The 21180-nt window shown below is 49.5% G+C and overlaps 3 protein-coding genes across 5 annotated transcripts in view; all 3 read left to right on the plus strand.

Annotated features, from left to right (window-relative positions):
- Window positions 1-2391: 2391 nt before the first annotated feature.
- Window positions 2392-5342, plus strand: LOC111153909 (apolipoprotein A5). The gene is made up of 4 exons (XM_022513218.1): window positions 2392-2459; window positions 2809-2860; window positions 2980-3091; window positions 3625-5342. The coding sequence occupies exons 2-4, from the start codon at window positions 2821-2823 to the stop codon at window positions 4574-4576; spliced, it is 1104 nt and encodes a 367-aa protein (XP_022368926.1). The 5' UTR covers window positions 2392-2459; window positions 2809-2820; the 3' UTR covers window positions 4577-5342.
- A 1335-nt stretch (window positions 5343-6677) lies between these two features.
- On the plus strand, window positions 6678-14795 carry LOC111153916 (ZPR1 zinc finger). 2 transcript variants are annotated; one of them, XM_022513226.1, is made up of 14 exons: window positions 6678-6851; window positions 7043-7204; window positions 7577-7667; window positions 8033-8103; window positions 8767-8853; window positions 9009-9131; window positions 9492-9542; window positions 9703-9769; window positions 10126-10196; window positions 10898-10987; window positions 11472-11582; window positions 12233-12319; window positions 13445-13510; window positions 14205-14795. In XM_022513226.1, exons 1-14 carry the CDS (start codon window positions 6681-6683, stop codon window positions 14337-14339), a joined length of 1383 nt encoding a protein of 460 aa, XP_022368934.1. In that variant the 5' UTR covers window positions 6678-6680; the 3' UTR covers window positions 14340-14795. The 2 variants fall into 2 exon arrangements, with proteins under 2 accessions (XP_022368934.1, XP_022368936.1); XM_022513228.1 differs by lacking the exon at window positions 7043-7204.
- Window positions 14796-16673: 1878 nt separating this feature from the next.
- Window positions 16674-21180, plus strand: part of LOC111153945 (BUD13 homolog) — a 28120-nt gene continuing 23613 nt past the window's right edge. For both annotated transcript variants that reach the window (XM_022513291.1, XM_022513292.1), the window contains exons 1-2: window positions 16674-16823; window positions 18754-18847. In XM_022513291.1, coding sequence (XP_022368999.1) covers window positions 16681-16823; window positions 18754-18847 — 237 coding nt within the window. In that variant the 5' untranslated portion in view covers window positions 16674-16680. The remainder of the gene's footprint in view (window positions 16824-18753; window positions 18848-21180) is intronic.

The following is a 21180-nucleotide window of genomic DNA, read 5'->3' on the forward strand; positions in this document are numbered from 1 at the left end:
TTGTGCAACTAGCACTGCTGACCACCTCCAGAACTTTTGCATGTTCACAAACAGAAGCTCTGTACCATTTTTTGAAAAGGTTTATTTATTTTATTTTATTTACTTATTTTTAAAGATTTTATTTATTTATTTGACACAGAGAGACCACAAATAGGCAGAGGGGCAGGCAGAGAGAGGAAGCAGGCTCCCTGCTGAGTAGAGAGCCCAATGCAGAACTCGATCCCAGCACCCTGGGATCATGACCCAAGCCGAAAACAGAGGCTTTAACCCACTGAGCCACCCAGGCGCCCCTATTTTTATTTATTTTAGAGAGAGAGAGAGAGAACACAAGCAAGAGGGGCAGAGGGAGATTGAATCTCAAGCGGACTCCTAGCTGAGCCCAACACGGGGCTTCATTTCATGACCATGACACGGGGAAACCCAACTGCCTGTGTGCTCAGGCCACCCACCGCTCCCACCCCGCTCCCCCAGCCCCCCACCCCCCACCTCCCCCCCCACCCCCCACCTCCCCCCCCCCCCCCCCCCCCCCCCACCCTCCCCTCCCCAGGTCATTAAACAATGTATCTCTTCCTCCTGCCTCTCCCAGTCCCTGGTAACCTCTAATCTACTTTCCGCCTTTGCCTTTGCCCATTTTGAGTACTTCGTTTGAGTGGACTCCTGCAAGATTTGTTCTTTATACTGTCTGGCTTACTTCACGTAGCAAAATGTCATCAAGACCCATCCATGTTATGAGTCAGAATTTCCTTCCCTTTTAAGGCTAAATAATATTCCATTGTGTACACAGCCCACATTTTGTTTATCTACTCATCTGTCAATGGACACTTGAGGCTGTCCCCCCCCCCCCCCTTTTTTTAAGGTTTTATTTATTTATTTGACAGACAGAGATCACAAGTAGGCAGAGAGGCAGGCAGAGAGAGAAGGGGAAGCAGGCTCCCCACTGAACAGAGAGCCCAATGTGGGGCTTGATCCCAGGACCCTGGGATCATGACCTGAGCTGAAGGCAGAGGCTTTAACCCACTGAGCCACCCAGGCGCCACTGTTTTCCCCCTTTTGACTCTTGTGAAGAGTGCTGCTATGAACACAGGGGTACAGCTATATGTTCCAATTTCTGCTTTCAGTTCCTTTGGGTATCGACCTGGAAGTGAAATCGCTGGATTGTATGGCGATTCTAACTAATCCTAACTAATTCAAACCAAACCTGCAAAAAAGAAGAGAGAGAGAGAGAATGTAAGTTCCCCAAGGGATAAGCTATTTTGGACGGAGGGAGAAGCATGGAGGGAGGCTCAGGGTCTTGAAAGAGAGGGCATGCTCAGGGAATGCCAAAGGTGTGGTGTGGGAGGAGATGAGACCGAAGTGGGCTGGGACAAGCCATGGCAGAGCCAGGCAGAGGATGCCCGGAGTAGGCAGGACTTTGGCAGAGACACCTGCCTGAGGCTATGCACAAGATCAAGGTGAGAGGCAGGCGCTGCTGTGATGTGACTGGTAGTGGAAATGGAAGACGGGGGACCCATTCAAGATACATTCAGAAGCAACATTCAGGAGTTCCTGAAAGTGTGTTTAAATATATGGAGTAGGCGTGTCATCAAAGGTCTGGGCTCTTGGGCTTTCCTCCTCAGAGGCCCTGGGATGCAGTTCAGCCTTTCCTGTGGGAAGAAGCCTCCTCTTGCTCCAATTCTTTGGGCCCAGAGTCCCTGGCTCTGATGCCTCTCATGTCCTTCACCCTCTCACATCTGACTTCCCTGCATCCCAGGATTATTTCATAAAGTGAAAGATGGGAGCACTCTTAACTCTATAAATACTGGCTCTTCCCAGGCCACGGGAGGGCGTGTAGTGAGGCTGTCCAGAGCCGCTGGGGTTCAGGCTGGCCTCTGGCCATTGGCCCCATCTGGCTGGGGCACCATGCCCTACTCTGGGCAGCTGAGTAAGAGCAGGGCCCTCCGAGGACAGTCTTTCCTCTGTTGGTGGGCCGGCCAGTGGGTCAGTGGGAAGGGTGAAGGTCATGGGGCTTGGGGGGGTGGATCTGGGTGAGGAGTTCAGCCTCACTCCTTGATAATCTTTCCAGGTGACACCTTTCTGCTAGAGCAGCCCCCTGATACCAGGGCACTCATTAACCCTCTGGGTGCCAGGGAAGGGCGGGAGGTGAGCCCTAGGAGGCAGCTGAGGTCAGCCGTCTTTGAACCTCCACGTGGTATTTACTCAGGGCAATTGTTGCCAGAGGCCCAGGCCCCTGGAGTATAAAGCCGAATGTCTGCTCTCTGTGCCCAGAACCGAGCAGGTGAGCGGTGCTGGGTGGAGGGACGCAGGTCAGAGTCTGCAGGGAGGGGATTGCCGGGGGTCTCGGCAGGGAGCTGGGGGTGGCAACTGAGAACAAAGGACATCCTCTTGGAGCACTGGGGCAAAGTTGTTTCTTCCCCCTTGGGATCCCACTCCCAGCTGTGGAGTGGGAGGCAGGGAGACAGGTGAGCAAGGCAGTGACAGCATAAGTGACCGAAGGAGCTGCTCCTGGGGTCTTGGGATGGTGGTTGGGGAAATGCTACGAAGCAGTTTGAGCTCCACACTCCATGTTGTATGATCCTGGTGAAAAAGACCCCTCTCTCTCCCCGAGACACCCTTTCCCTCCCAGCCTCACTTAGATCAGTCCTCGTTAGCCCCAGCAGCTCTGTACTCCCCACATCTCAGGGAAAGATTGACAGATTTGGGGCAAGTTGGCCCTGGAGCAGGGCCCTCTGGGGCAAAGCCAGGAGATGTCCTTCCTTTGTTTCTTCACCGTAACCCTAACCAGCCTTGTTTCACCTTCTTTCTGAGTAGACAACAGCAAGCATGGTTGCGGTTCTGACCTGGGCTCTGGCTCTGCTCTCAGGTGAGTCTCCAACCCTGACTTCGACATGGAGATGTGGGTGGAGGCTGGACTGAGGGGCCCTGTCCATCCCTGGGGGGGGGGGGTGGATCCCAGCCTCTAACCACCCCATCCCTCTCCAGTGTTTGCACCTGTCCAGACACAGAAAGGCTTTTGGGACTACCTCAGCCAGAGCAGCAGGGACAAAGGCAAGACCACACGGGTCCAGCAGCAGAAGCTGGCATGGGAACCCACGTGAGTGGCTAGGACAAGGGGTGTGGGTGCGGGAAGGAGACAGCTTAGCAGTGGGATGGTGTGCTGCCTCTGATTCCTCAACCTCCTTAGTCCTCATTGGCACAGAGGAATGGAGTTGCGCTACTTCTGCCTCCTCCTAGCCTTCCTGGGCAGTGCAGCCCCCTCTGCCCTCAGCATCACCCCCACCTCTGCCCTGATCTCACCATAGCCGCTGCCCCCTGCACACTGAGATGTGGGACCTGGGAGATGGGGAGGGACCCCCCCCACCACCGCAGCCCCCAGAATGAAAGGAGGGTGTGAGTGTCCAGATGCATCTGTGTTTCCTTGGGCAGCATTGGTCTGGATTTGCACGTGTCATAAGTTTATACTTCTGTGTAAGGAGTCGTGTGGTTGGCCCGCAGCTAGGACTGGAGCCCAGCCTCTGGGGCCACTGCACTGCATCCTTGGTCTCCCCAGGTGATCAGTGAGGGATCTCTCTGGGGCAAAGGTGGGGCTAGCAATATGACAGTCTGGATGTCTGTCCCCCTCCTCAGGAGCCTGAAAGACAGCCTTGAGCAAGACCTCAGCAATTTGGACAAGTTTCTGGACAAGCTGGGGCCTCTCAGCGGGCAGGCGAGGGAGCCTCCCGGGCTCCCGCACGACCCTGTGGGCATGCGGCAGCAGCTGCAGGAGGAGCTGGCGGAGGTGAGGGCGCGCCTGGAGCCCTACATGGCCGAGGCGCACCAGCAAGTGGGCTGGAATCTGGAGGGCTTGCGGCAGCAGCTGAAGCCCTACACCGTGGAGCTGATGGAGCAGGTGGCGCTGCGCGTCCAGGAGCTGCAGGAGCAGTTGCGCGTGGTCGGAGAGGGCACCAAGGCTCAGCTGCTGGGCGGCATGGAGGAGGCGCGGGGCCTGCTGCAGGAGTTGCAGAACCGCGTGGTGCATCACACCGGCCGCGTCAAGGAGATCTTCCACCCCTATGCCCAGCGCCTGGTGACCGGCATCGGGCGCCACGTCCAGGAGCTGCATCGCAGCGTGGCTCCGCACGCCGTCGCCAGCCCCGCGCGCCTCAGCCGCTGCGTGCAGACGCTCTCGCGCAAGCTCACGGTCAAGGCGGAGGCTCTGCACGCGCGCATCCAGCAGAACTTAGACCAGCTGCGGGAAGAGCTCAGCGCTTTTGCCCGAGCTAGCGGTGACGGTGCGGAGGAAGGGGCCAACCCCGACCCTCAGATGCTGTCCCAGGAGGTGCGCCAGCGACTCCAGGCTTTCCGCCACAACACCTTCCTGCAGATCGCCGACTTCACCCGTGCCATTGACCAGGAGACCGAGGAGGTCCAGCTGCAGCTGGCACCGCCCCCACCAGGTCACAGTGCCTTCGCCCCAGAGTTTCTTCAAGCTGAGAGCAGCGAGGCCCGGAGCAAGCTGCAGGCCCGTCTGGAAGACCTGTGGGAAGACATCAACTATAGCCTTCATGACCGTGGTCTTAGTCATCTAGAAGAGCCTTGAGGGTCTACTGATCCAGACTCATTTCCCGGCTCCTTGTCTAAGCCCAGGATCTGAGCCCCTAGCGTGGCTCAGTCCTTGACCGTGGCCTGTTGGGCAGAGGGTGGAGGGCCCTGCACAGGATAGGCGAGGTCACCCAAGGGGACTGTTGTCCCTGGCAATCCAGCCTCCTGCGATTCCCCCATCCAGATGCATTACACTCACCAGGCTTTGCAAACCCAGCTTCCCGTGTTCATTTGGGAATCCTCATGAGTTACTCCATTCCAGGATGGTGGGAGTGGGAGGGAGAGAGGCACTCTGTGCGCAGGTAATTATGAGCAATGCAAGCCTGTTGCCATGGTGCTGGAAGCCTGGGCCTCTTCTTCCTGGGGCTTGACTCTGATCCCTTCTGGCCCCCTGGTGGCCACTGCTGCCGCTGGTCTAGGGGAGAGGAGCTCTTTTCTCCCCAGGGCTGCCATGACAGCTTCTTTTGGAGGAAGAGAAAGGAGAAAGGAGGAAAATATGATGAGAGGGTGTGAAGATGTGCACATGTTATCTCTGCTGGCTCTGATGCCGGTGGGTACAAATGGTGGGGGTTGCGATGGGAGGGAGCAGAGCCTGAATTTTCCTTCCATAACTCTACATCTAAACAGCTGACCAAGCCCTCCATACTGTGGGGGCTTCTTAAAGCCTCGGGGAAGCATACTGTGTGTCCTCTCCATCTGGGGCCCCTCACTTCTGATTTCCAGGCTGAAGCCTAGACTTCTGATTCATGAAATAGAGGCATATGGTGGAAGCTTACTTGCCTGGTGTGACTCTTATTTGAGCCATGTCTGAAAGCGGTGACCTCAACACTATTCCCCAAAGCACACCCACCACTCATTCCAACCCTCAACGCTCTGTCTCAGGGACTCTCTCCCAGACCAGGTCTGCCAGAGGGTCCTGACTCTGGTCAGACTCTGCCTTAGATGACAGCTGTCCGCCATGCCTGAGTGTGGGCCTGGCTTAGAAACCCTTCCTCTGCACCTGCATTGCTCACCCACCTTCCCATAGGACAGTGTGTATGAAGTGCAGGCTCTTGAGGTGGCCTGTCTCCTTTGTTCCTGTGGTTCCATATTTTGAATGGCCCTCTCATGACTGACCCTCTTCTTGAGAACTCCAAATCTTAAACTCCCCAATTCTCCATGTACAAACTCACTTGGGGACAACAAAGGTCCTCATAGATCCCCCTGGAACTGTGAAATCGGGGATGGGTGAAGTGGAGTGGAAGAGGAAAGGATAAATGCACCCTGTCCAGCGCCTTTGGAAGGTCCTGTCCAGCACCCTTTCCTCTGCTCACAGCCTGCCCTGCACAGGGTTCTCAGCACCCCATATGAATCTGGCCTGATTGTGCCCGCAGGCTGGACCTCTTCCCTGACACCCTGGATTTAGCACCAGAACTGGGTGAGAGGTGCCCAAGGAAAGGAGATACCGGAAAGGAAAGTTTAACCACAAAAAGAGGTGTTTTTCTTGTTGTTAGGAAACTGAGGGGTGAGTCAGCTGGGATTTGATGTGCTGGGGATGTTGGGGTGGGAGTAAAAATGAGGACTGCGTATTTGAAGCTGGAATTTGGACACGTGTTTAGGAGGGCAGAAATGAGTGAGAACAGAAAAGGAAAGAATGCTTGAGGGACTGAGGGAGGGGAATCAAAAGCCTGAAGCAACGTCTGGCCCAACAGAGGATGGGAGCCTGAGCCAGGTGCGGAGCCCACCTCCTCAGGGATACCGAGGGACAAGCCAAGCCCCTTGCCATCGTCTCCTGTAGTCAGATTTATGGACCAATGGTTAGAACCCTGGAGAATGGAGCTATTGCGAAGGAGCGAAACAGTGCCCTGGGTCTGAGAGGACGTCCTGGGGGAAGTAACGCCTGAACTGGGGTCGAGGCAAAGCGTGAATCAGGCTCGCTTTGTAAGTGTGGATCACAGAATCCCAGCAATGCAGAAACTTTGTCCATCACAGTCCCCAGGGTCCAGAGTCTGCGACCTCTTTAAGAAAGGGCGGGGCGGCAGCTCACGGAAGCGTCGGAGGAAGGGGTGGGGCCCGAGGGGAGCGGAAGCCGGAAGTGGAGGCCTGCTCTGCGCGTGTTGGCCATGGCGGTCAGCGGGGCTGTGGAGCCCGGGCCACCGGCGGCTACTGCCGCTCCCTCGCCCGCCCCGGCCCGGGCTCCAGCCCCCGAGCACTTGTTCCGGCCTATCAGCGCTGAGGACGAGGAGCAGCAGCCCACCGAGATCGAGTCGCTGTGTATGAACTGTTACCGCAATGTAAGGCGGGGACTCGGCGCGGGGCGGCGGGAGGTTGGGCTGAAGCGGGGAGGGGTTGGTGGGGTTGGCGGGGTTGGCGGCCCGGCCAGGTGGGCCCAGCTGGGGACCCGGAGGCGAGGCACGCCCCGGAGTCGGTAGACGGGGAACTGGGGCTTCACTGGTTCTTCCTAGCTGCTTTTCTGCCTTCCCAGGGCACGACGCGCCTCCTGCTCACCAAGATCCCTTTCTTCAGAGAAATAATCGTGAGCTCCTTTTCCTGCGAGCACTGTGGCTGGAACAACACCGAGATCCAGTCGGCTGGCAGGATCCAGGATCAGGGAGTGCGCTACACTTTGACCGTCAGGGCCCAGGAGGTGAGAGGACCCCAGAACAGTCTGGTGTCCTGTAGAAGGCTTGGGGACTGAAGTCAGAGCTATCCTGCGACCTTGAGTAAATCCTGCGGTGTGCCCAAGCCTCAGTTTCCTCCTTCCTAAAGTGGGGTTGGTGCTGTTAGATGCTCAGGTGAAATAAAAGCTTGTGAAAATGCTTTGTAATTACATTTTGTGGGAGGGAACCGGATGAATGGTACTTGTTCTCCGTAGTACTCAAACCATTTGGGCAGCTGGCTTCACGGCCTACTGTTCCGCAGGAGTAGTCTGGACCCGGGACTGGAGACAGGAAGAAACTGCTGGGCTGCGGTCTGTACTGCTGACCTCTCTGGACTGAAAGTTTTTCTCTCTGCCCAGGACATGAACAGAGAAGTGGTGAAAACGGACTCTGCCACCACAAGGATCCCGGAGCTGGATTTTGAAATTCCTGCCTTCAGTCAGAAGGGAGGTAGGTATAAGGTCAGGCTGTTTGGGTTGTTCATGCCCCGCTGCAGTCCTGCTTTTTTGCAAAAACCCGGGTGCCAGGTCTGGTGGCTGGTGTTTGGCCATGTTATCACTGAGACCTTCCTTGGTTCAACATAAACGGAAGCTTAGATAAAACAGCTTGAGAAAGTAGATTGTGTTAGTAAGGCTGTCATGTGTTCATTAGAGAGTCTTAGCATCACTGTTATTAGAGATGAATGGAACCTTGTTCTAGGCCTCCTCACTTTATAGTTGAAATCAAAGCCCAGGGAGTTCCAAGTGAATTGCTCAGTCATACGGGCACTTGGTGGCATAGTCAAGACTCACGTGTCTTTTGTTCTTATTCACTAGCTCTGACCACTGTCGAAGGACTGATCAGCCGTGCAATCTCTGGCCTGGAGCAGGATCAGCCTGCCCGAAGGGTGAGCTGGGGTTTTCTGATGGCAGCAGCTCAAGGCATAATGACCAGTCTATGTTTGAATAGAGTGTTCAGCTTCCTGTGTAGCTGAACCGTCTCGGACAATGTTGGAGAACGTTTGGAGGACACAGCAGGGATGCTGTCGCTGCCGGGATGTTGCCCATGTTTTCTCTCCCATCCTTTCCACTTCTCTTTCCCCGGTGTATGTTCAGACCTTCTCTTAGACAGGCAGTGTGACATTACCTCTGAAGAGCCTTTCCTAATCCCCTGGGATTTATCTGTACTTCCTGAGTCTTCCATTGTACCATATATTTACTATGACAGGAGTAACATAATCGCATATGTAGTCATCTGTCTTCCTAACTGGCTGGGGAGTCCCATGAGAGGACTCTGGTGTGTTTACTGTTGTATCTCTAATCCGGCACTAGAGCCTGGCCCAAATGGTTGGATGGTGAGAAAAATGAAGCTCATTTGGCACAACCCATAAACTTCAGACTTCCTTGCTGTATCTTACTGTGAAGTCTGAGTCTCTCTGTTCCTACTTACACTGAGGCAGGTGGTGACTTCCTGATGGAAGTGACATGGATGTGGCAGGGAGTAGGGGCATAAAGTCTGTCATGAGGGCTAGGGAGCCCCATGACTTCTCTTTACTATCTTTCCCTATCAGGCAAATGAAGAAGCTGTAGCTAAAAGAATTGATGAGTTCATTGTCAAACTGAAAGAGCTAAAGCAAGTGGCCTCTCCTTTCACTCTGGTGAGTATGGAAGAACTCTAGGTGCTAGATTTAGGGGAGGAGAGACCCTTAAGACTGTCTGGGTTTTTTCCACTGGTGCCCAAGAGGTCTGGTGGTAGGCAGAGAATCATACGTGATTTCTTGTTGTAATTACTCTTTCTGCCCCCATCTGTCAGATCATTGATGATCCCTCAGGGAACAGCTTTGTGGAAAACCCCCATGCTCCCCAGAAAGATCATGCCCTCGTGGTCACACACTATAGTCGGACTCCACAGCAGGAAGAAATGCTGGGGCTCCAGGTAAGTAGCCTGAAGAAGCCAGAAGAATGCTCTGGCATTATCTTGCTTTCTGGATCGCTTGGAATCAGTGGAATCTTACTTTGTCTTTGCTGCCCTGTGTATCCTATCTCTGGACGTTTATGCATCTTTTCTGGCTCCTGTCAAGACTTAGGATAAACTTTACAGTAAAAGTTGGCAGTGGCTGTGATCTTAAGTTCTGTTCTTCCCTGGATTGGGGCTTTGCTTCCTGCTCTCTCTGTTAAACCCACGAGGTTGCAGCTGACATAAGCAAACCAGAGTCTTCTGTCTCACTCCAAGGCAGGCTGGTGGGGAGGCCGAGGTATTTGTGCCAATGTGTGATTTGTATTTCTGCTGTGCTAGGCTGAGGCGCCACCAGAAGAGAAGCCAGAAGAGGAGGATCTCAGAAACGAAGTGAGTCCGTTGGCTGCTGTGGAGGAAGGAGCAGGGCTGTGGGTGGACCCTGATGCCACTCGGTCTCCCTTCCTCACGACCAACATGGCAGCCACCAGCATGCCAACTGAAGTCTGGAGCCTGAGCAGGGCTCACGCTACGGCCCCATGTTGTGTTCCAGGTGCTGCAGTTCAACACAAACTGTCCAGAATGCAATGCTCCGGCTCGGACCAACATGAAGCTAGTTCGTATCTTTTGTCAAGCATCTGGGTTGCTCTTCATCTGACTTGGGCACGAAGATTATATGCAGGCTGGGGAGTACTTTCTTCAGGGAAGGCGCAGCGATGAGGAAGGTGTTGCCTTTGATGAAACAGTGTACCTTGGCTTTTGGGTTCAAAGAGAGAATTAGGCTCTGGTTTCTAGAATCCTGTGTTGCCATGGATTGCAACCTTGCCCTCTTCTGGAGGATTGAGTTAGGCTGCTGCTTATGATTTCTTTCCTATATCCCTAGGACTGGCAACTATGTTTTTAGGGTTTGGGTTTGATCTTCTCTAGAAGGTGGTCTTGCTCTCCTGGAAGCAGATTCCTTACCTCCATCTTCCAGAAATCCCCCACTTTAAGGAGGTTATCATCATGGCTACCAACTGTGAGAACTGCGGCCATCGGACCAACGAGGTGGGTAGGCTCCATTGTTTGGGAAGATGATTAAGGTGAGGGTAAACCCTGTTTAACTTTGATCCTTCCTAAAGCTGCTTTGGGATGAGGTGGAAGGAAGCTGGGTTTTTCTCTTGGATGTAGTGTAGGGTGAGGAGCCCTTAAAGGAACTGGGAATTAGTGAAATAAAATTAGAGATACCATAACTCATTTAAGACATTAAAGATTGAGAATATGGAAGAGGTAGGTTCCCCCCCCCCTTTTTGGAGAGACTCTGACTCACCTCTCAGAGGACTGGAAGTAGGGGGAATGCAGATTCCGACTCTAGTAAAAAACTTTCTGGATCTCTCTGAAAATAGAATGGAGGGTTGTAAATTACCTTTCCCCGAGTGTATCCAAGCATAAGCTCTTTAAATTCTGAACCCAAAATATTACAAGGTGCATCCACATTTTGGGAGTATTTGAAAGTCCCTTTCAGCCTCAAGAGTCAGTTTTTTAAAAGAGGCAGATGCAGAGTTTGTTGGCAATTTGACAGGCTCTTGGCCAGCTCTTGGTGTTTCTGGTTTGGGTGACTGCTGCCACTGTTGGTTTAGAAGGCTCTGTCCTTGGTAGCTGGTAGGGGGCATGATTGGAGGTGTAAGCCAGTCCTCTGAGGGCTCCCTGACATGGGTGAGGATTAGAATCCTCTCTGCTGCTGTTCCTGACTACTGTTGTCTGTGCAGGTGAAATCTGGAGGAGCGGTAGAGCCCTTGGGCACCAAGATCACCTTCCATATCACAGATCCCTTAGATCTGACCAGAGATGTGCTCAAGGTAACACCCTACTTGGGAAAGTGTCTGTCTTTCTCACAGGGGCTGTCTCTATCTAGAGGAAGTTGTCTTTGTAAAAGTCTATGCTGGGGTTGTGGGGTACCTCCTTCCTTCTCTGGGTTTCAGGATCCCTCAGCAGAATTAATCCGTGGTAGGAAGGACACATTTTGAAGGTCACCCATAAATACTCTGATGATTTGGCATCTTTTTGCTTCCAGTGGCTGTAAGGGCCCTTGTCTCGGGCCTCTAATGACAGGATACCTGCCAGCTTGGAGCCATGACTCAGAATGTCCCTTTATTAGGTCGGTTCCATTTCTGCGGTAAATGTGGATAGGAATGAGTCTAGCTTTAGTTGGAGAGTCTGAGAAGACTGGGGCAGCTTTCCCCCCAAACAGTCAGTGGTGATATTAAGTTGGCATGAAAACTCTGCGTAGCCTTCTCGAAGAGGCTCCTGATCTAAAGCCCAATTTGCTCTCTCATCTCCCAGTCTGAGACGTGTAGTGTGGAAATCCCGGAGCTGGAGTTTGAACTGGGAATGGCCGTCCTGGGGGGCAAGTTCACCACATTGGAGGGGATACTGAGAGACATCCAGGAGCTGGTGAGTCGCCGAGTATAGCGCACGGTTGCTCCAGCAACGTGGCTGTGGGGAAGGGGCTAGAAGGCCTCACACGTCCTAGTTTTTGCAGTTGTTAACTAGGGGTTTCTTTGCCTTAAAGCTGATTTGAGAGACTTAAATAGTATTTTGGATTGTGAAGATAAATCTATGGAAAATTCTGAATGGAAACTCCCAGTCCTCCCTCTGGGACAATGTAGATACTTTGTGGTTTTGGGTAAGTCACTTATTTCACTGTAAAATGAGGGGAGGAGGGTCCTTCCAGCACCTGAGGCTCCCCAGTGCATATATTTGTGTGTTGACTTAGCCCATATATTTATTTTCTTGAATCATTTCACTTTATTGATTCCCAGTTGTCAGGCATTTTGTCATTGTAAATTACACTTTACTTTGCATTTCTTCAAATGAGAACTAGAGGTCCCCGGGAAGGACATTTTTATAGCTTTTATTTATATTTTCAGTTGTCATATTGGCAGATTAATGTCTGTGCTCTTCGCAGTGCCTGCCTAGGTCAGGAAGCTGGTGTGGAGACTGAGCTTCCCTGGCTGGGCACCCTCCTGCTGTTCCACACCAGCTTTATGGTCAAACCCAAGAAACAGCCAGTGTCCTAGCAGTTCCGATGCTGTTTATTGCAGGTGACCAAGAACCCTTTCACACTGGGTGACAGTTCCAATCCTGGCCAGATGGAGAAACTGCAGGAGTTTAGCCGGAAGTTAGACCAGGTGAGATGACTCTGGCCCTTCAGTACTTGTGGTCCTGGGGTGCCAGTGAGCAAGAGGCCGCCTACCCCTACCCTGTCCTGTCTCCTTCTGAACGTCTAACCAGTGTGTTGGGTGTTCCCCATGTCCTCTTTCTCGGTTTTCTCCCTTATGTTGTTAGAGCCTTATCTCTAGTAGCTTCACTTGGGTTTTTCATTTCCACTGACTTGTTTTCCCAGAGCTTTTTTTTTTTTAGTCTTTGAATACTCTCCCTCATTCCTTTGCCTCAGCATCCTGTTGTTTTAAGGATGTGGTATTTTTTTCTTTCCTTTTGAGAATGTTAATGTTGGTTTTTCTTTTTTTGATGTTTTATTTTCCTTGCATAGTTTCCATTTCCCTTTTAAGTTGCCTTTTTTTTTTTTGCTTGTTTGTTTTTATTTTTCCATTTAACTTTCTTTCAGACACAGAGAAGTTGGGGGGCTTTGCTCACGTGTCTGATAGTCATGGATTGTCGTTTTAAAAGTAGAGGACTGAAACACAGGAGTGGAGCTGAATCCTATTCACGTTGAGCTCCCTGTAGGGCGATTTAGCCGCGCCATTTTGTGGAGGTAACCTCAGTGCCAGAGACGTTAGGTTTTTCTTCTTGGGCTGCCCAGATTCCCATCAGCGGGTGTTCTGTTTCCTGGCCTGAGAAGAAGGACTTGGCTGTCAGTGTTCTGAGAGCTGAGTGTGGGCAGAGAGCCGGCTGTGTCTATCTGTTCACAATGACAACACGTTCACTGAACCGCCTGTCCGTGCTGCCTTTCCCTCCACCTTCAGCGGGGCTGGTGTCCCCTAGGCCTTAGCCAGCGGTGGTGGCAGCTTCTCCACGGACTCCTGCAGATTTCTGCCGAGGTCGGGGAAGGGCAGTGGTTGGCCTGTGTGGAATGGGAGAGGAGGTGGGGATGTCAGAGTGCTGCTTCAGTAGGCTTCCTACAGTCCTTATTTTAGGTCTTCTCTACTTCACTTCATCAGGAGTTACCTCATGTCAGCAGTTTCTGAAACTTGGGCTTTCTGCCATGTAGACTGGGTTGGTTCTTGTCTGGCAGACACAGCCCCTTCCTACCAGGAGCTATGTAAAATTGATGTGCTGTATTCTCCCTCCTTTAGATCCTTCAGGGTGACATGAAGGCCCACTTTATTATGAATGATCCAGCAGGAAACAGCTACTTTCAGGTACAGAATACCCTCCCTGATAGGGCATGGAGATACATTTTCCGACTTTCTTGGAATATGTATTATTTCTCCAGAAACTGGAGACTTGATTCTGAATGAACTGCTCTTTATCAAGAAACCTTAGAATTTGAAGAATAAGGAAGTAGAGGGGGAGGTGGGAGGGATTGTAATTGTGTGTCGAGAGGGGGAAAAGATACTCCTAGACTCTTCCTCCCTCTAGTCCATCTCTTGTCCCCAGCAGTGGAGTTGTCATTTAGAAAACCTAATTGTGGAGTGGGGGGAAACGGTGCCTTGCCCAGAAGCTGGAACAGGAAACTGGAGAGGCTCTCAGATGACTGGGGGATACTCTGGTGATTTATAATAACTTTGAACATTTATTGAGCAGTAATTATTGGTGAGGCAGAACTGTTTGAGGTTTCTCTACGATTAAGACTATCATAAGAAGGTGCAGATAGAAAGATTTTAGGCAGACTGTTCCCTAATTCTGCCTAGGGCTGGACGGTCCCTTTCCGGGGACTCTGTTGGGCTCTCTTGCTGCGGCTAGTTGAGCCTAACTATGGGGAATTGGAGGCCTTTAGAATAAAAAAACATTAAGGTTTTCGGAAAGTGGGTGTTGGAAGCCACCTGGTAGCAGTAGTGGGGGAGCAGGTAGCTAGGTGGCACAGGCACTGACTGACTGTCCTTGGCCTTGCAGAATGTGTATGCACCTGAAGATGATCCTCAAATGAAGGTGGAGCATTATGAGCGCACATTTGCCCAAAACGAGGAGCTAGGGCTCAATGACATGAAGACAGAGGGCTATGAGACAGGCCTGGCCCCACAGCGGTAGCGACGGGTAGTTCCCGAGCCAGCCTCCCGTGCTGCTCAGACCGAAGGGTTATTTATTGCTATAGGGAAAGGCTGGGGGGTGTCCATAGCCCGCATGTGGGGAGGACACCTGGTCTGAGAGATATGGGCAGTTTTGTGAACAGTTTGTGATGGAAGTGCAAGCCTGTTGCTTTACTTGACTGTATCTTGGAGGTTCTGAATTGGCCTGGGAAGAAACCCAGAAATGAACCATGGGGCACGTCATTATCCCTTTTTTTCCTACCAGCTCTTTACCCTCCCTCCACATAATGCTCTGTCTAGGGTTGGAACTCTGAAGATGGAAGACGGCTACATCTGGAGTTTGGGAGTTGGCTGGGGAATATAAAATACTGGCTTTACACAGGAAAAGAGTCTTCTGAGGGGAGGGAGTCCAGCACGGGGTAAAAGCTCTCATTAAAGTGATGGCTTTCCAACAGGACTGGGCTCTGCATTCACTTGTCCTTATTTGATACCATGCTGGTAGAATTCAGCCTCCTGAATAAATTTTCCCCGGTGTAGTCCGTTTGGGGATTGGGGCTGGCATTTCATTCATTCCTTCAGTAGATACTTGTGTGCTCACTTTGTGCCAGGTACACTACAGAACTGAACAGAATAAAGCCCTGTGTTCATGGAATTTAAAGTGAACTTTTCACGACAAATCCATAGTTCCTGCATTTGCTTTATTAGATGCAGCTGACAAACAGAGGGCAAAGCTCAGATAGTGCCCCTGGGCATAAATTAATTTGATCTTGTTCAGCTGCTCTCTGAGGCAGGCAGGGTTGGGATTGGAGTTTGGGTCTTGTCAGGCCAAGGCTGGGTGTTGATTCGAAAGGGGAGTGGTGGAACTCCAGACAGATGGGCAGGACATAGGCTGATGGGGCTGAGAGAGTTCTAGTAACGTTCACTGGAGCAGATAGATGAGGTTTTCACATGCCTGCTGATAGCAGGGTAGTAGAGGCAGGGCTTTGGAGTTGTTGGAGAGTCACCAAAGTGGCCTAGAAGCCATCACAGGGTTGTGTCTGGGGGACCTGTGGGGCCCTCCAGCTAGTGAAGCCCTGTTACCAGTTCATTGAGCCACAAGCTCTCAGAGACCACCCAGTCTGCTTTCCTTCTTGGGCCTGAGATGGACCAGTCAGGATAACCCGGGGGTTAAAAGTTCATGGGTCAGGGCTGTGATGTCCATACCTGTTTTTATATATATATATATATATAGTTTTTGAGCACAGAGCCTAAATTCTGAACATTTATAAAGTATAACAGCCTTCTTGACAAAAATGCTTTCAAACAGTGGCAAAAATTTAACACGTTGAGATAAAGGACATATTCGATCTGATATTTTATTTGACAAACTTTGGATTTACCTCTTGCACCTCACTTTGCTGGCCTTTGCTTCCAGGGATCATGTTTTGGCTTTGTGATGTTGGGCAGCTTCCTTAACCTCTTCAAGCTTTGGTTTTCTCACCTGTAAAACATGATAATAAAACCGCTTGAGAACTTTAAGAGTTAAATGAGGTAATTCATGTACAACTGCATGCTCACAAAAAGAAAAGTAGTGTCTCTGCCCTCCGCCTCCCACCCCCTCTCTAAAACTTGCGAATTTAGAATTCAACCTCTCTACCTTCCTGGTTTTTTGAAAACAGAGCCAGGTCCTTTTCACTGGAAAGGTCCTAGGCAGGAGGTAGCTAGGGGCTACCAATTCTATCAAACGTGGGGAAGTTCACAGGTTAGAAACCGTATTTTTTCATAGTAATTACATTGGGTTTGGCATTCCTGATTTCCTCTCTTGAATGGTACTTAGCCTATTAGAGCAGTTTCTACCCCCTAACCAAAATACATACTAATACAAATAACTGGTATATATACGTGTGTCAGACACTGTTTTGAACACTTCACGCGGTACAAGTAATCTCATTCCTCGCAGCCACTGAGTTAGGTCACCATAATACTACCCAGTTTGTTAAATAACTTGTGCAAGGTCCTGCAGGTAGGAAGTTTTGGAGCCTGGACTCAAGCTTAGCTACATTGCCACTCCACAGCCCACGATCTTGACACTGTGGTCCTTCTGGAGCTGCATCATGTTGAAGGGGCAAATAGATGAACAAACAGAAAACGTGGTCGGGTCGGCCGACCGAGGCGGAGTGGGCGCGGGACATAACGCGCATTTCTCGCGAGTCCGCCAGGGCGCTCACCTGTCACCCCGGTCAGTTCCCATCACTCTTCACCACTTCCGGTCGCGGCCCCGCCCCCCTCGCGTCCCTCCGTGCGTTTCGCGTTCAAGAATTTTGTCCCCAGCGCCGAGCCGTCTCCCCGCCCTCGCCGCTGCCATGGCGGCAGCTCCGCCGCTCTCCAAGGCCGAGTATCTGAAACGTTACTTGTCTGGGGCAGGTGCCGGCGTCGATGGGGGCCCTGATTCCGGTCGCAAGCGTCGCAGAAAGCGGCCGAAGCCTGGCGGGGCTGGCGGCAAGGGGTGAGTTGGTTCTGGCGGGGCCGGGCCTGTGGCGGCTGGCCGCCCCTGTTTCCCCACAGCTCGAACCTCGGCCGGCGCTTCCTCTCTGCGCGCCGCCCGCCAGGCTCCTCAGGGGCACCTCCGGAGCCCGGCTCCGGCGCCGCGCGCCCCTGGGCGGTATCTTCCCTTTCTCAAGACGGCTCCAACTTTCATTACTCTTTCCCCGCCTTTGGAGCGTTCCGTCCTCTCCCGTTGAAAATGAATGTCGTGCCCTGACAATGATGGTGGAGCTCACCCAGAGCCTCCCTGCCTGGATATTTAGGGCCCAGGACCTGTCCGTGGGGTTCGGCAATCCCAGGGACTGTGGTCCTGAGTCAGAGAACTATGCTTACTTCCTGTTACTCTTCCTAGTGATGCTGTTAACAACCACCACCAGCATTTGTAGTTCTTGTTAGGTACCAGATGCTGTTCTAAGTATTTTAGACGTTTTAAGCTTCGGAATACTACCACGAAGTTGGTGTTGTTATTATCCCCATTTTTCAAATGAGAACTTTGTAGCTCAGTGTACTGGGTTGAAGGGTGCCCCCGCCCCCATTCATGTCCACCCAGAACGTCAGAACGTGACTTTCTTTGGAAATAGTGCCTTTGCAGATATAAACCCGGTCACGGTGGGTTAGGATGGGCGCTTAATCCAGTGTGACTGGTGTCCTTTTAAGAAGAGGGAGATTTGAACACAGGCATGGGGGAGAACCGCTATGTGAAGATGGAGTCCGAGACTGGACTGGATTTCCCTTGCCACTAGCCAGACTATGCCTGGGACTGCCAGAAGTTGGACGAGTCAAGGAAGTATCCTCCCCTAGAGCCTTGCCAGCGGGCATTGCCTTGCACACACCTTGATTTCAGACTTCAAGCCTCTAAAACTGTGAGAGAATACATTTCTGTTGCTTTAAGCCCCCCAGGTTGTGATACTTTGTTAGGCAGCTCTAGGGAACTAATACCCCCAGTTCCAAAGAACGAAGCCAGTCCCTTTCCTGGTTTGGTTCTTGCCTATTCTTGCTTTCTGTCTTCCTGCCCTTCTGACTTGTGTAAATTCTTTGGAGACAGTGCCATGTAGTGAAAAGAGCTTGAGCTTTGGAGTAATGCTGGTCAGAGTTTGAGTCCTAGCTGTGCCACTTTGTGGGCTGTGTGGCTTGGGCGGGATAGTTCATCTCTTTAAGACTGTTGACACATCTTTAAAATGAGAGTAATAGTCATAGCACTTTATGACTATGATTCGAGGTGTATAAAGTGATCATGGCTTTTCAAATTGAATGTTCACGTCATGGCAGTCATTGTTAATTATTTGGACTCGTCTGTAGTTTGTCTAACAAACATTTATTGAATACGTACTTCTATGCCAGTTATTTCAGGGTGTTGAGGATATCACTGTGAATGAGAAGGCACAGTCCCTATTCGGGTGCTTCTCTCCTTACCTCCCTCAACCCGTTACTCATCCATGGGATACTTTCAATGAAAGTATCAATGAAATTTCATTTCATTTCATTATTCACAAAGAAAATAAATCATATAGTTGTGGGCAGACAGGCTTTAAAGATCTAATTATACAACTATATGAGAAGCTCAAGGAAATTAAATGTAAGTTAGGACTCTTTAAGAATCTTAAGAGTTTCCCATTAAAGAAAGGAGAGTAGGTCAGGCAGAGGGAAGGAACTGAATATGTGAAAACTGATGTGGGAAGAAATTTGGCTCATTCCAGACACCAAAAGATGACCAGCAAGGTAGTAAACTATGGAGACAGTGGTACAAAGTGAAGTTGGCCATATAGGCAAAGACTGGACCTTGTAGAATCTTGTAGGATTTTGAACTTTATCCTAAAGTCCATAGATAAGTGTTTGTAGGCTGTTTCCAAGAATGATTCTTCCTTTTTGATCTTTTTATTTTTCACATTTAGAATGAGGATTGTGGATGATGATGTGAGCTGGACATCTATTTCCACCACTAAAGCGGAAAAGGAGGAGGATGATGATGATGGAGATTTGCCTGTGGTATGTATCTTTCGAGGCTGTGAGGACTTCTCAACCTTGATTCCAGTACAGGGTAGATTTATATATATATGTATATATGCTGAGGGCAGAAAAGAGATTGACACTTTTCAAAGAGCTGTTTTAAAGTAGTCTTCTTTGATGATGCCTGTAGACTGTTTTCTTTGTTTATGCAGGGCCTCATTAGCCTAGAAATGGGAACTAATCACAGAGAGTCAGGACTTCTAATTGTAATGTTTAATAGTTAGCCATGGTTCGGTTTATTGAAATGTACCTTAAAAACAATGTTCAGGTTCAATTAAAGGAAATTTTTTATTTGTTCCTTTTGTTCATTGATTCAGCTGGTTTAAAATTGTATACTTTTGTTTAAGTACTGAAGATAGGTAGGTTAATAAAACCAAGTGTCTGGACTTTAGAGACCATACCCTAGATGGGAGACTGAACTTCAGATTTCAACAGTGTGATAAATAGTGGAGAGACATTTCACATATGCACCGAGTACTGTTAGAGCACTGGGGGAGTAACACATTTTTTAATTCCACTAGGAAATTTTTTTAAAGATTTTATTTATTTGAGAGAGAAAACACATACACACACAGACACACACACACACGCACACACAAGTTGGAAGGAGTGCAAAGGGAGAGGGAGAACAGACTCCCAGGTGAGCCGGGAGCCCTATGACCTGGGGCTCCATCCCAGGACCATGGCATCATGACTGGAGCCCACTGAGCCACCCAGGTGCCCCTCACTGGGAAATTCTAGGAAGGATGTAAATACCTTGAGTTTTGAAGGACCAGTAAGAACTAAGTGGGCAAAAGCATAGGGAAATAATCTTGGATTGGTTCCATCATGGAAACCTTGCTGAGAAACACGGTGAAAAGGAGAGCTGTTGATAGGCTGTATTGCACTAAAAGGTTGTAAAAATGAATTCCAGATGAGTATATTCAGTGTTAATTCCCAGCATATTCTGTAATACATCTTCTAAGAGAAGGTTCATATCAAATAGTGGGGCACCTGGCTGGCTAAGTCGGTGGAACGTGCTGCTCTTGACCTTGGAGTTGTGAATTTGAGTCCCACGTTGGGTTTAAAGATTACTTTAAAAAAAGGGAAGGTGGGAGAGGGGGGTGGTGCTTGGGTGGCTGAATCAGTTAAGTGTCTGCTTTTGGCTCAGGTCATGACTCCAAGGTCCTGGGATCGGAGCCCCACCTAGGACTCCCTGTCACGTAGGGCTTCCTGCTGAGCAGGGGAGTCCACATATCTCTCTTCCTCTCCCTCTGCCCCTGCTCATGTGCTGTCTGTTTTGCTCACTGTCTCTCAAATAAATAAATAAAATCCTTTAAAAAAAAAAAGGAAGAAGGGAAATAATGATCTAAGGGGCCAATTAATTTGAGTCAGATCCAGTCACTTAATTAATGTTTACAACATTTGTTTTTTTAATGTTATAAAAGCAATACATATTTATTTTAGAATATTTGGGAATTTTAAGGTTTAAAATTTTGAAAAAAATACAATAATCACTTACCTGTGACTGTCCAGAGGTAGTAACTGCTAACATTTAGATGCGTATGTCTTTAATTCATAGATTATACAGGCTTGTATTTTATTTATTTTTAAAATACGATTGGGATCATACTGAACATATGGTTTTGGAACTTACTCTTTCACTTAGTAGTATGTAGTGATTTCGTTAGTAAGATTTTAAAATATTCTTTGAGGATGTGACTTTTAATGGTTGCAATGGTAGTTCATTATATGTATTAACTTAATCTGTCCTTTTACTGTATGTATGGATGGTTTTCGGTTTTAAAATATAGTGCTTTGAAAAACATCTTATACAGAAAACATTGTGGAAATCTGTTTATCTCTTTATTCCTATCAAATGGAATTAATAGGTTAGAAACTCTGGTCCTTTTGAGCTGTATTCCCATATTACTTTCCAAAAGGTAGTACCAATTTATAGTCTCCCTAGAGTTGTTTGAGAATGCCATTTTCCCCATTTCTTCATGAATACTAGAGAATTATTTACAACAACAAAAACAATAGGTTTGAACCTGTGTCGGTTTGGCAGGTGAATAGTGGTACCCAGTTTCTTTGAGAAACAGTGAATAATTTTTTCATATGTTTATTGATCATTTGTATTTTATGAATTTTGGGGGATTTTTTCCATTGTTTAGAAAATTGGACTTTTTAATTTCTTCATTGATTTATTTGATATTTACATAAGTAAGAACATATTGTTTTACTGTCATAAATATATTTTATTATTTGTCTTTTCACTTATAAGGTTTTGACATTTAAAAATTGTAATTTTTATATAATCAAGTATATTAATT

Source organism: Enhydra lutris, unplaced genomic scaffold (genome assembly GCF_002288905.1).
Source record: "Enhydra lutris kenyoni isolate GAN:26980312 unplaced genomic scaffold, ASM228890v2 scaffoldscaffold34, whole genome shotgun sequence".
NCBI lineage: Eukaryota > Metazoa > Chordata > Mammalia > Carnivora > Mustelidae > Enhydra > Enhydra lutris.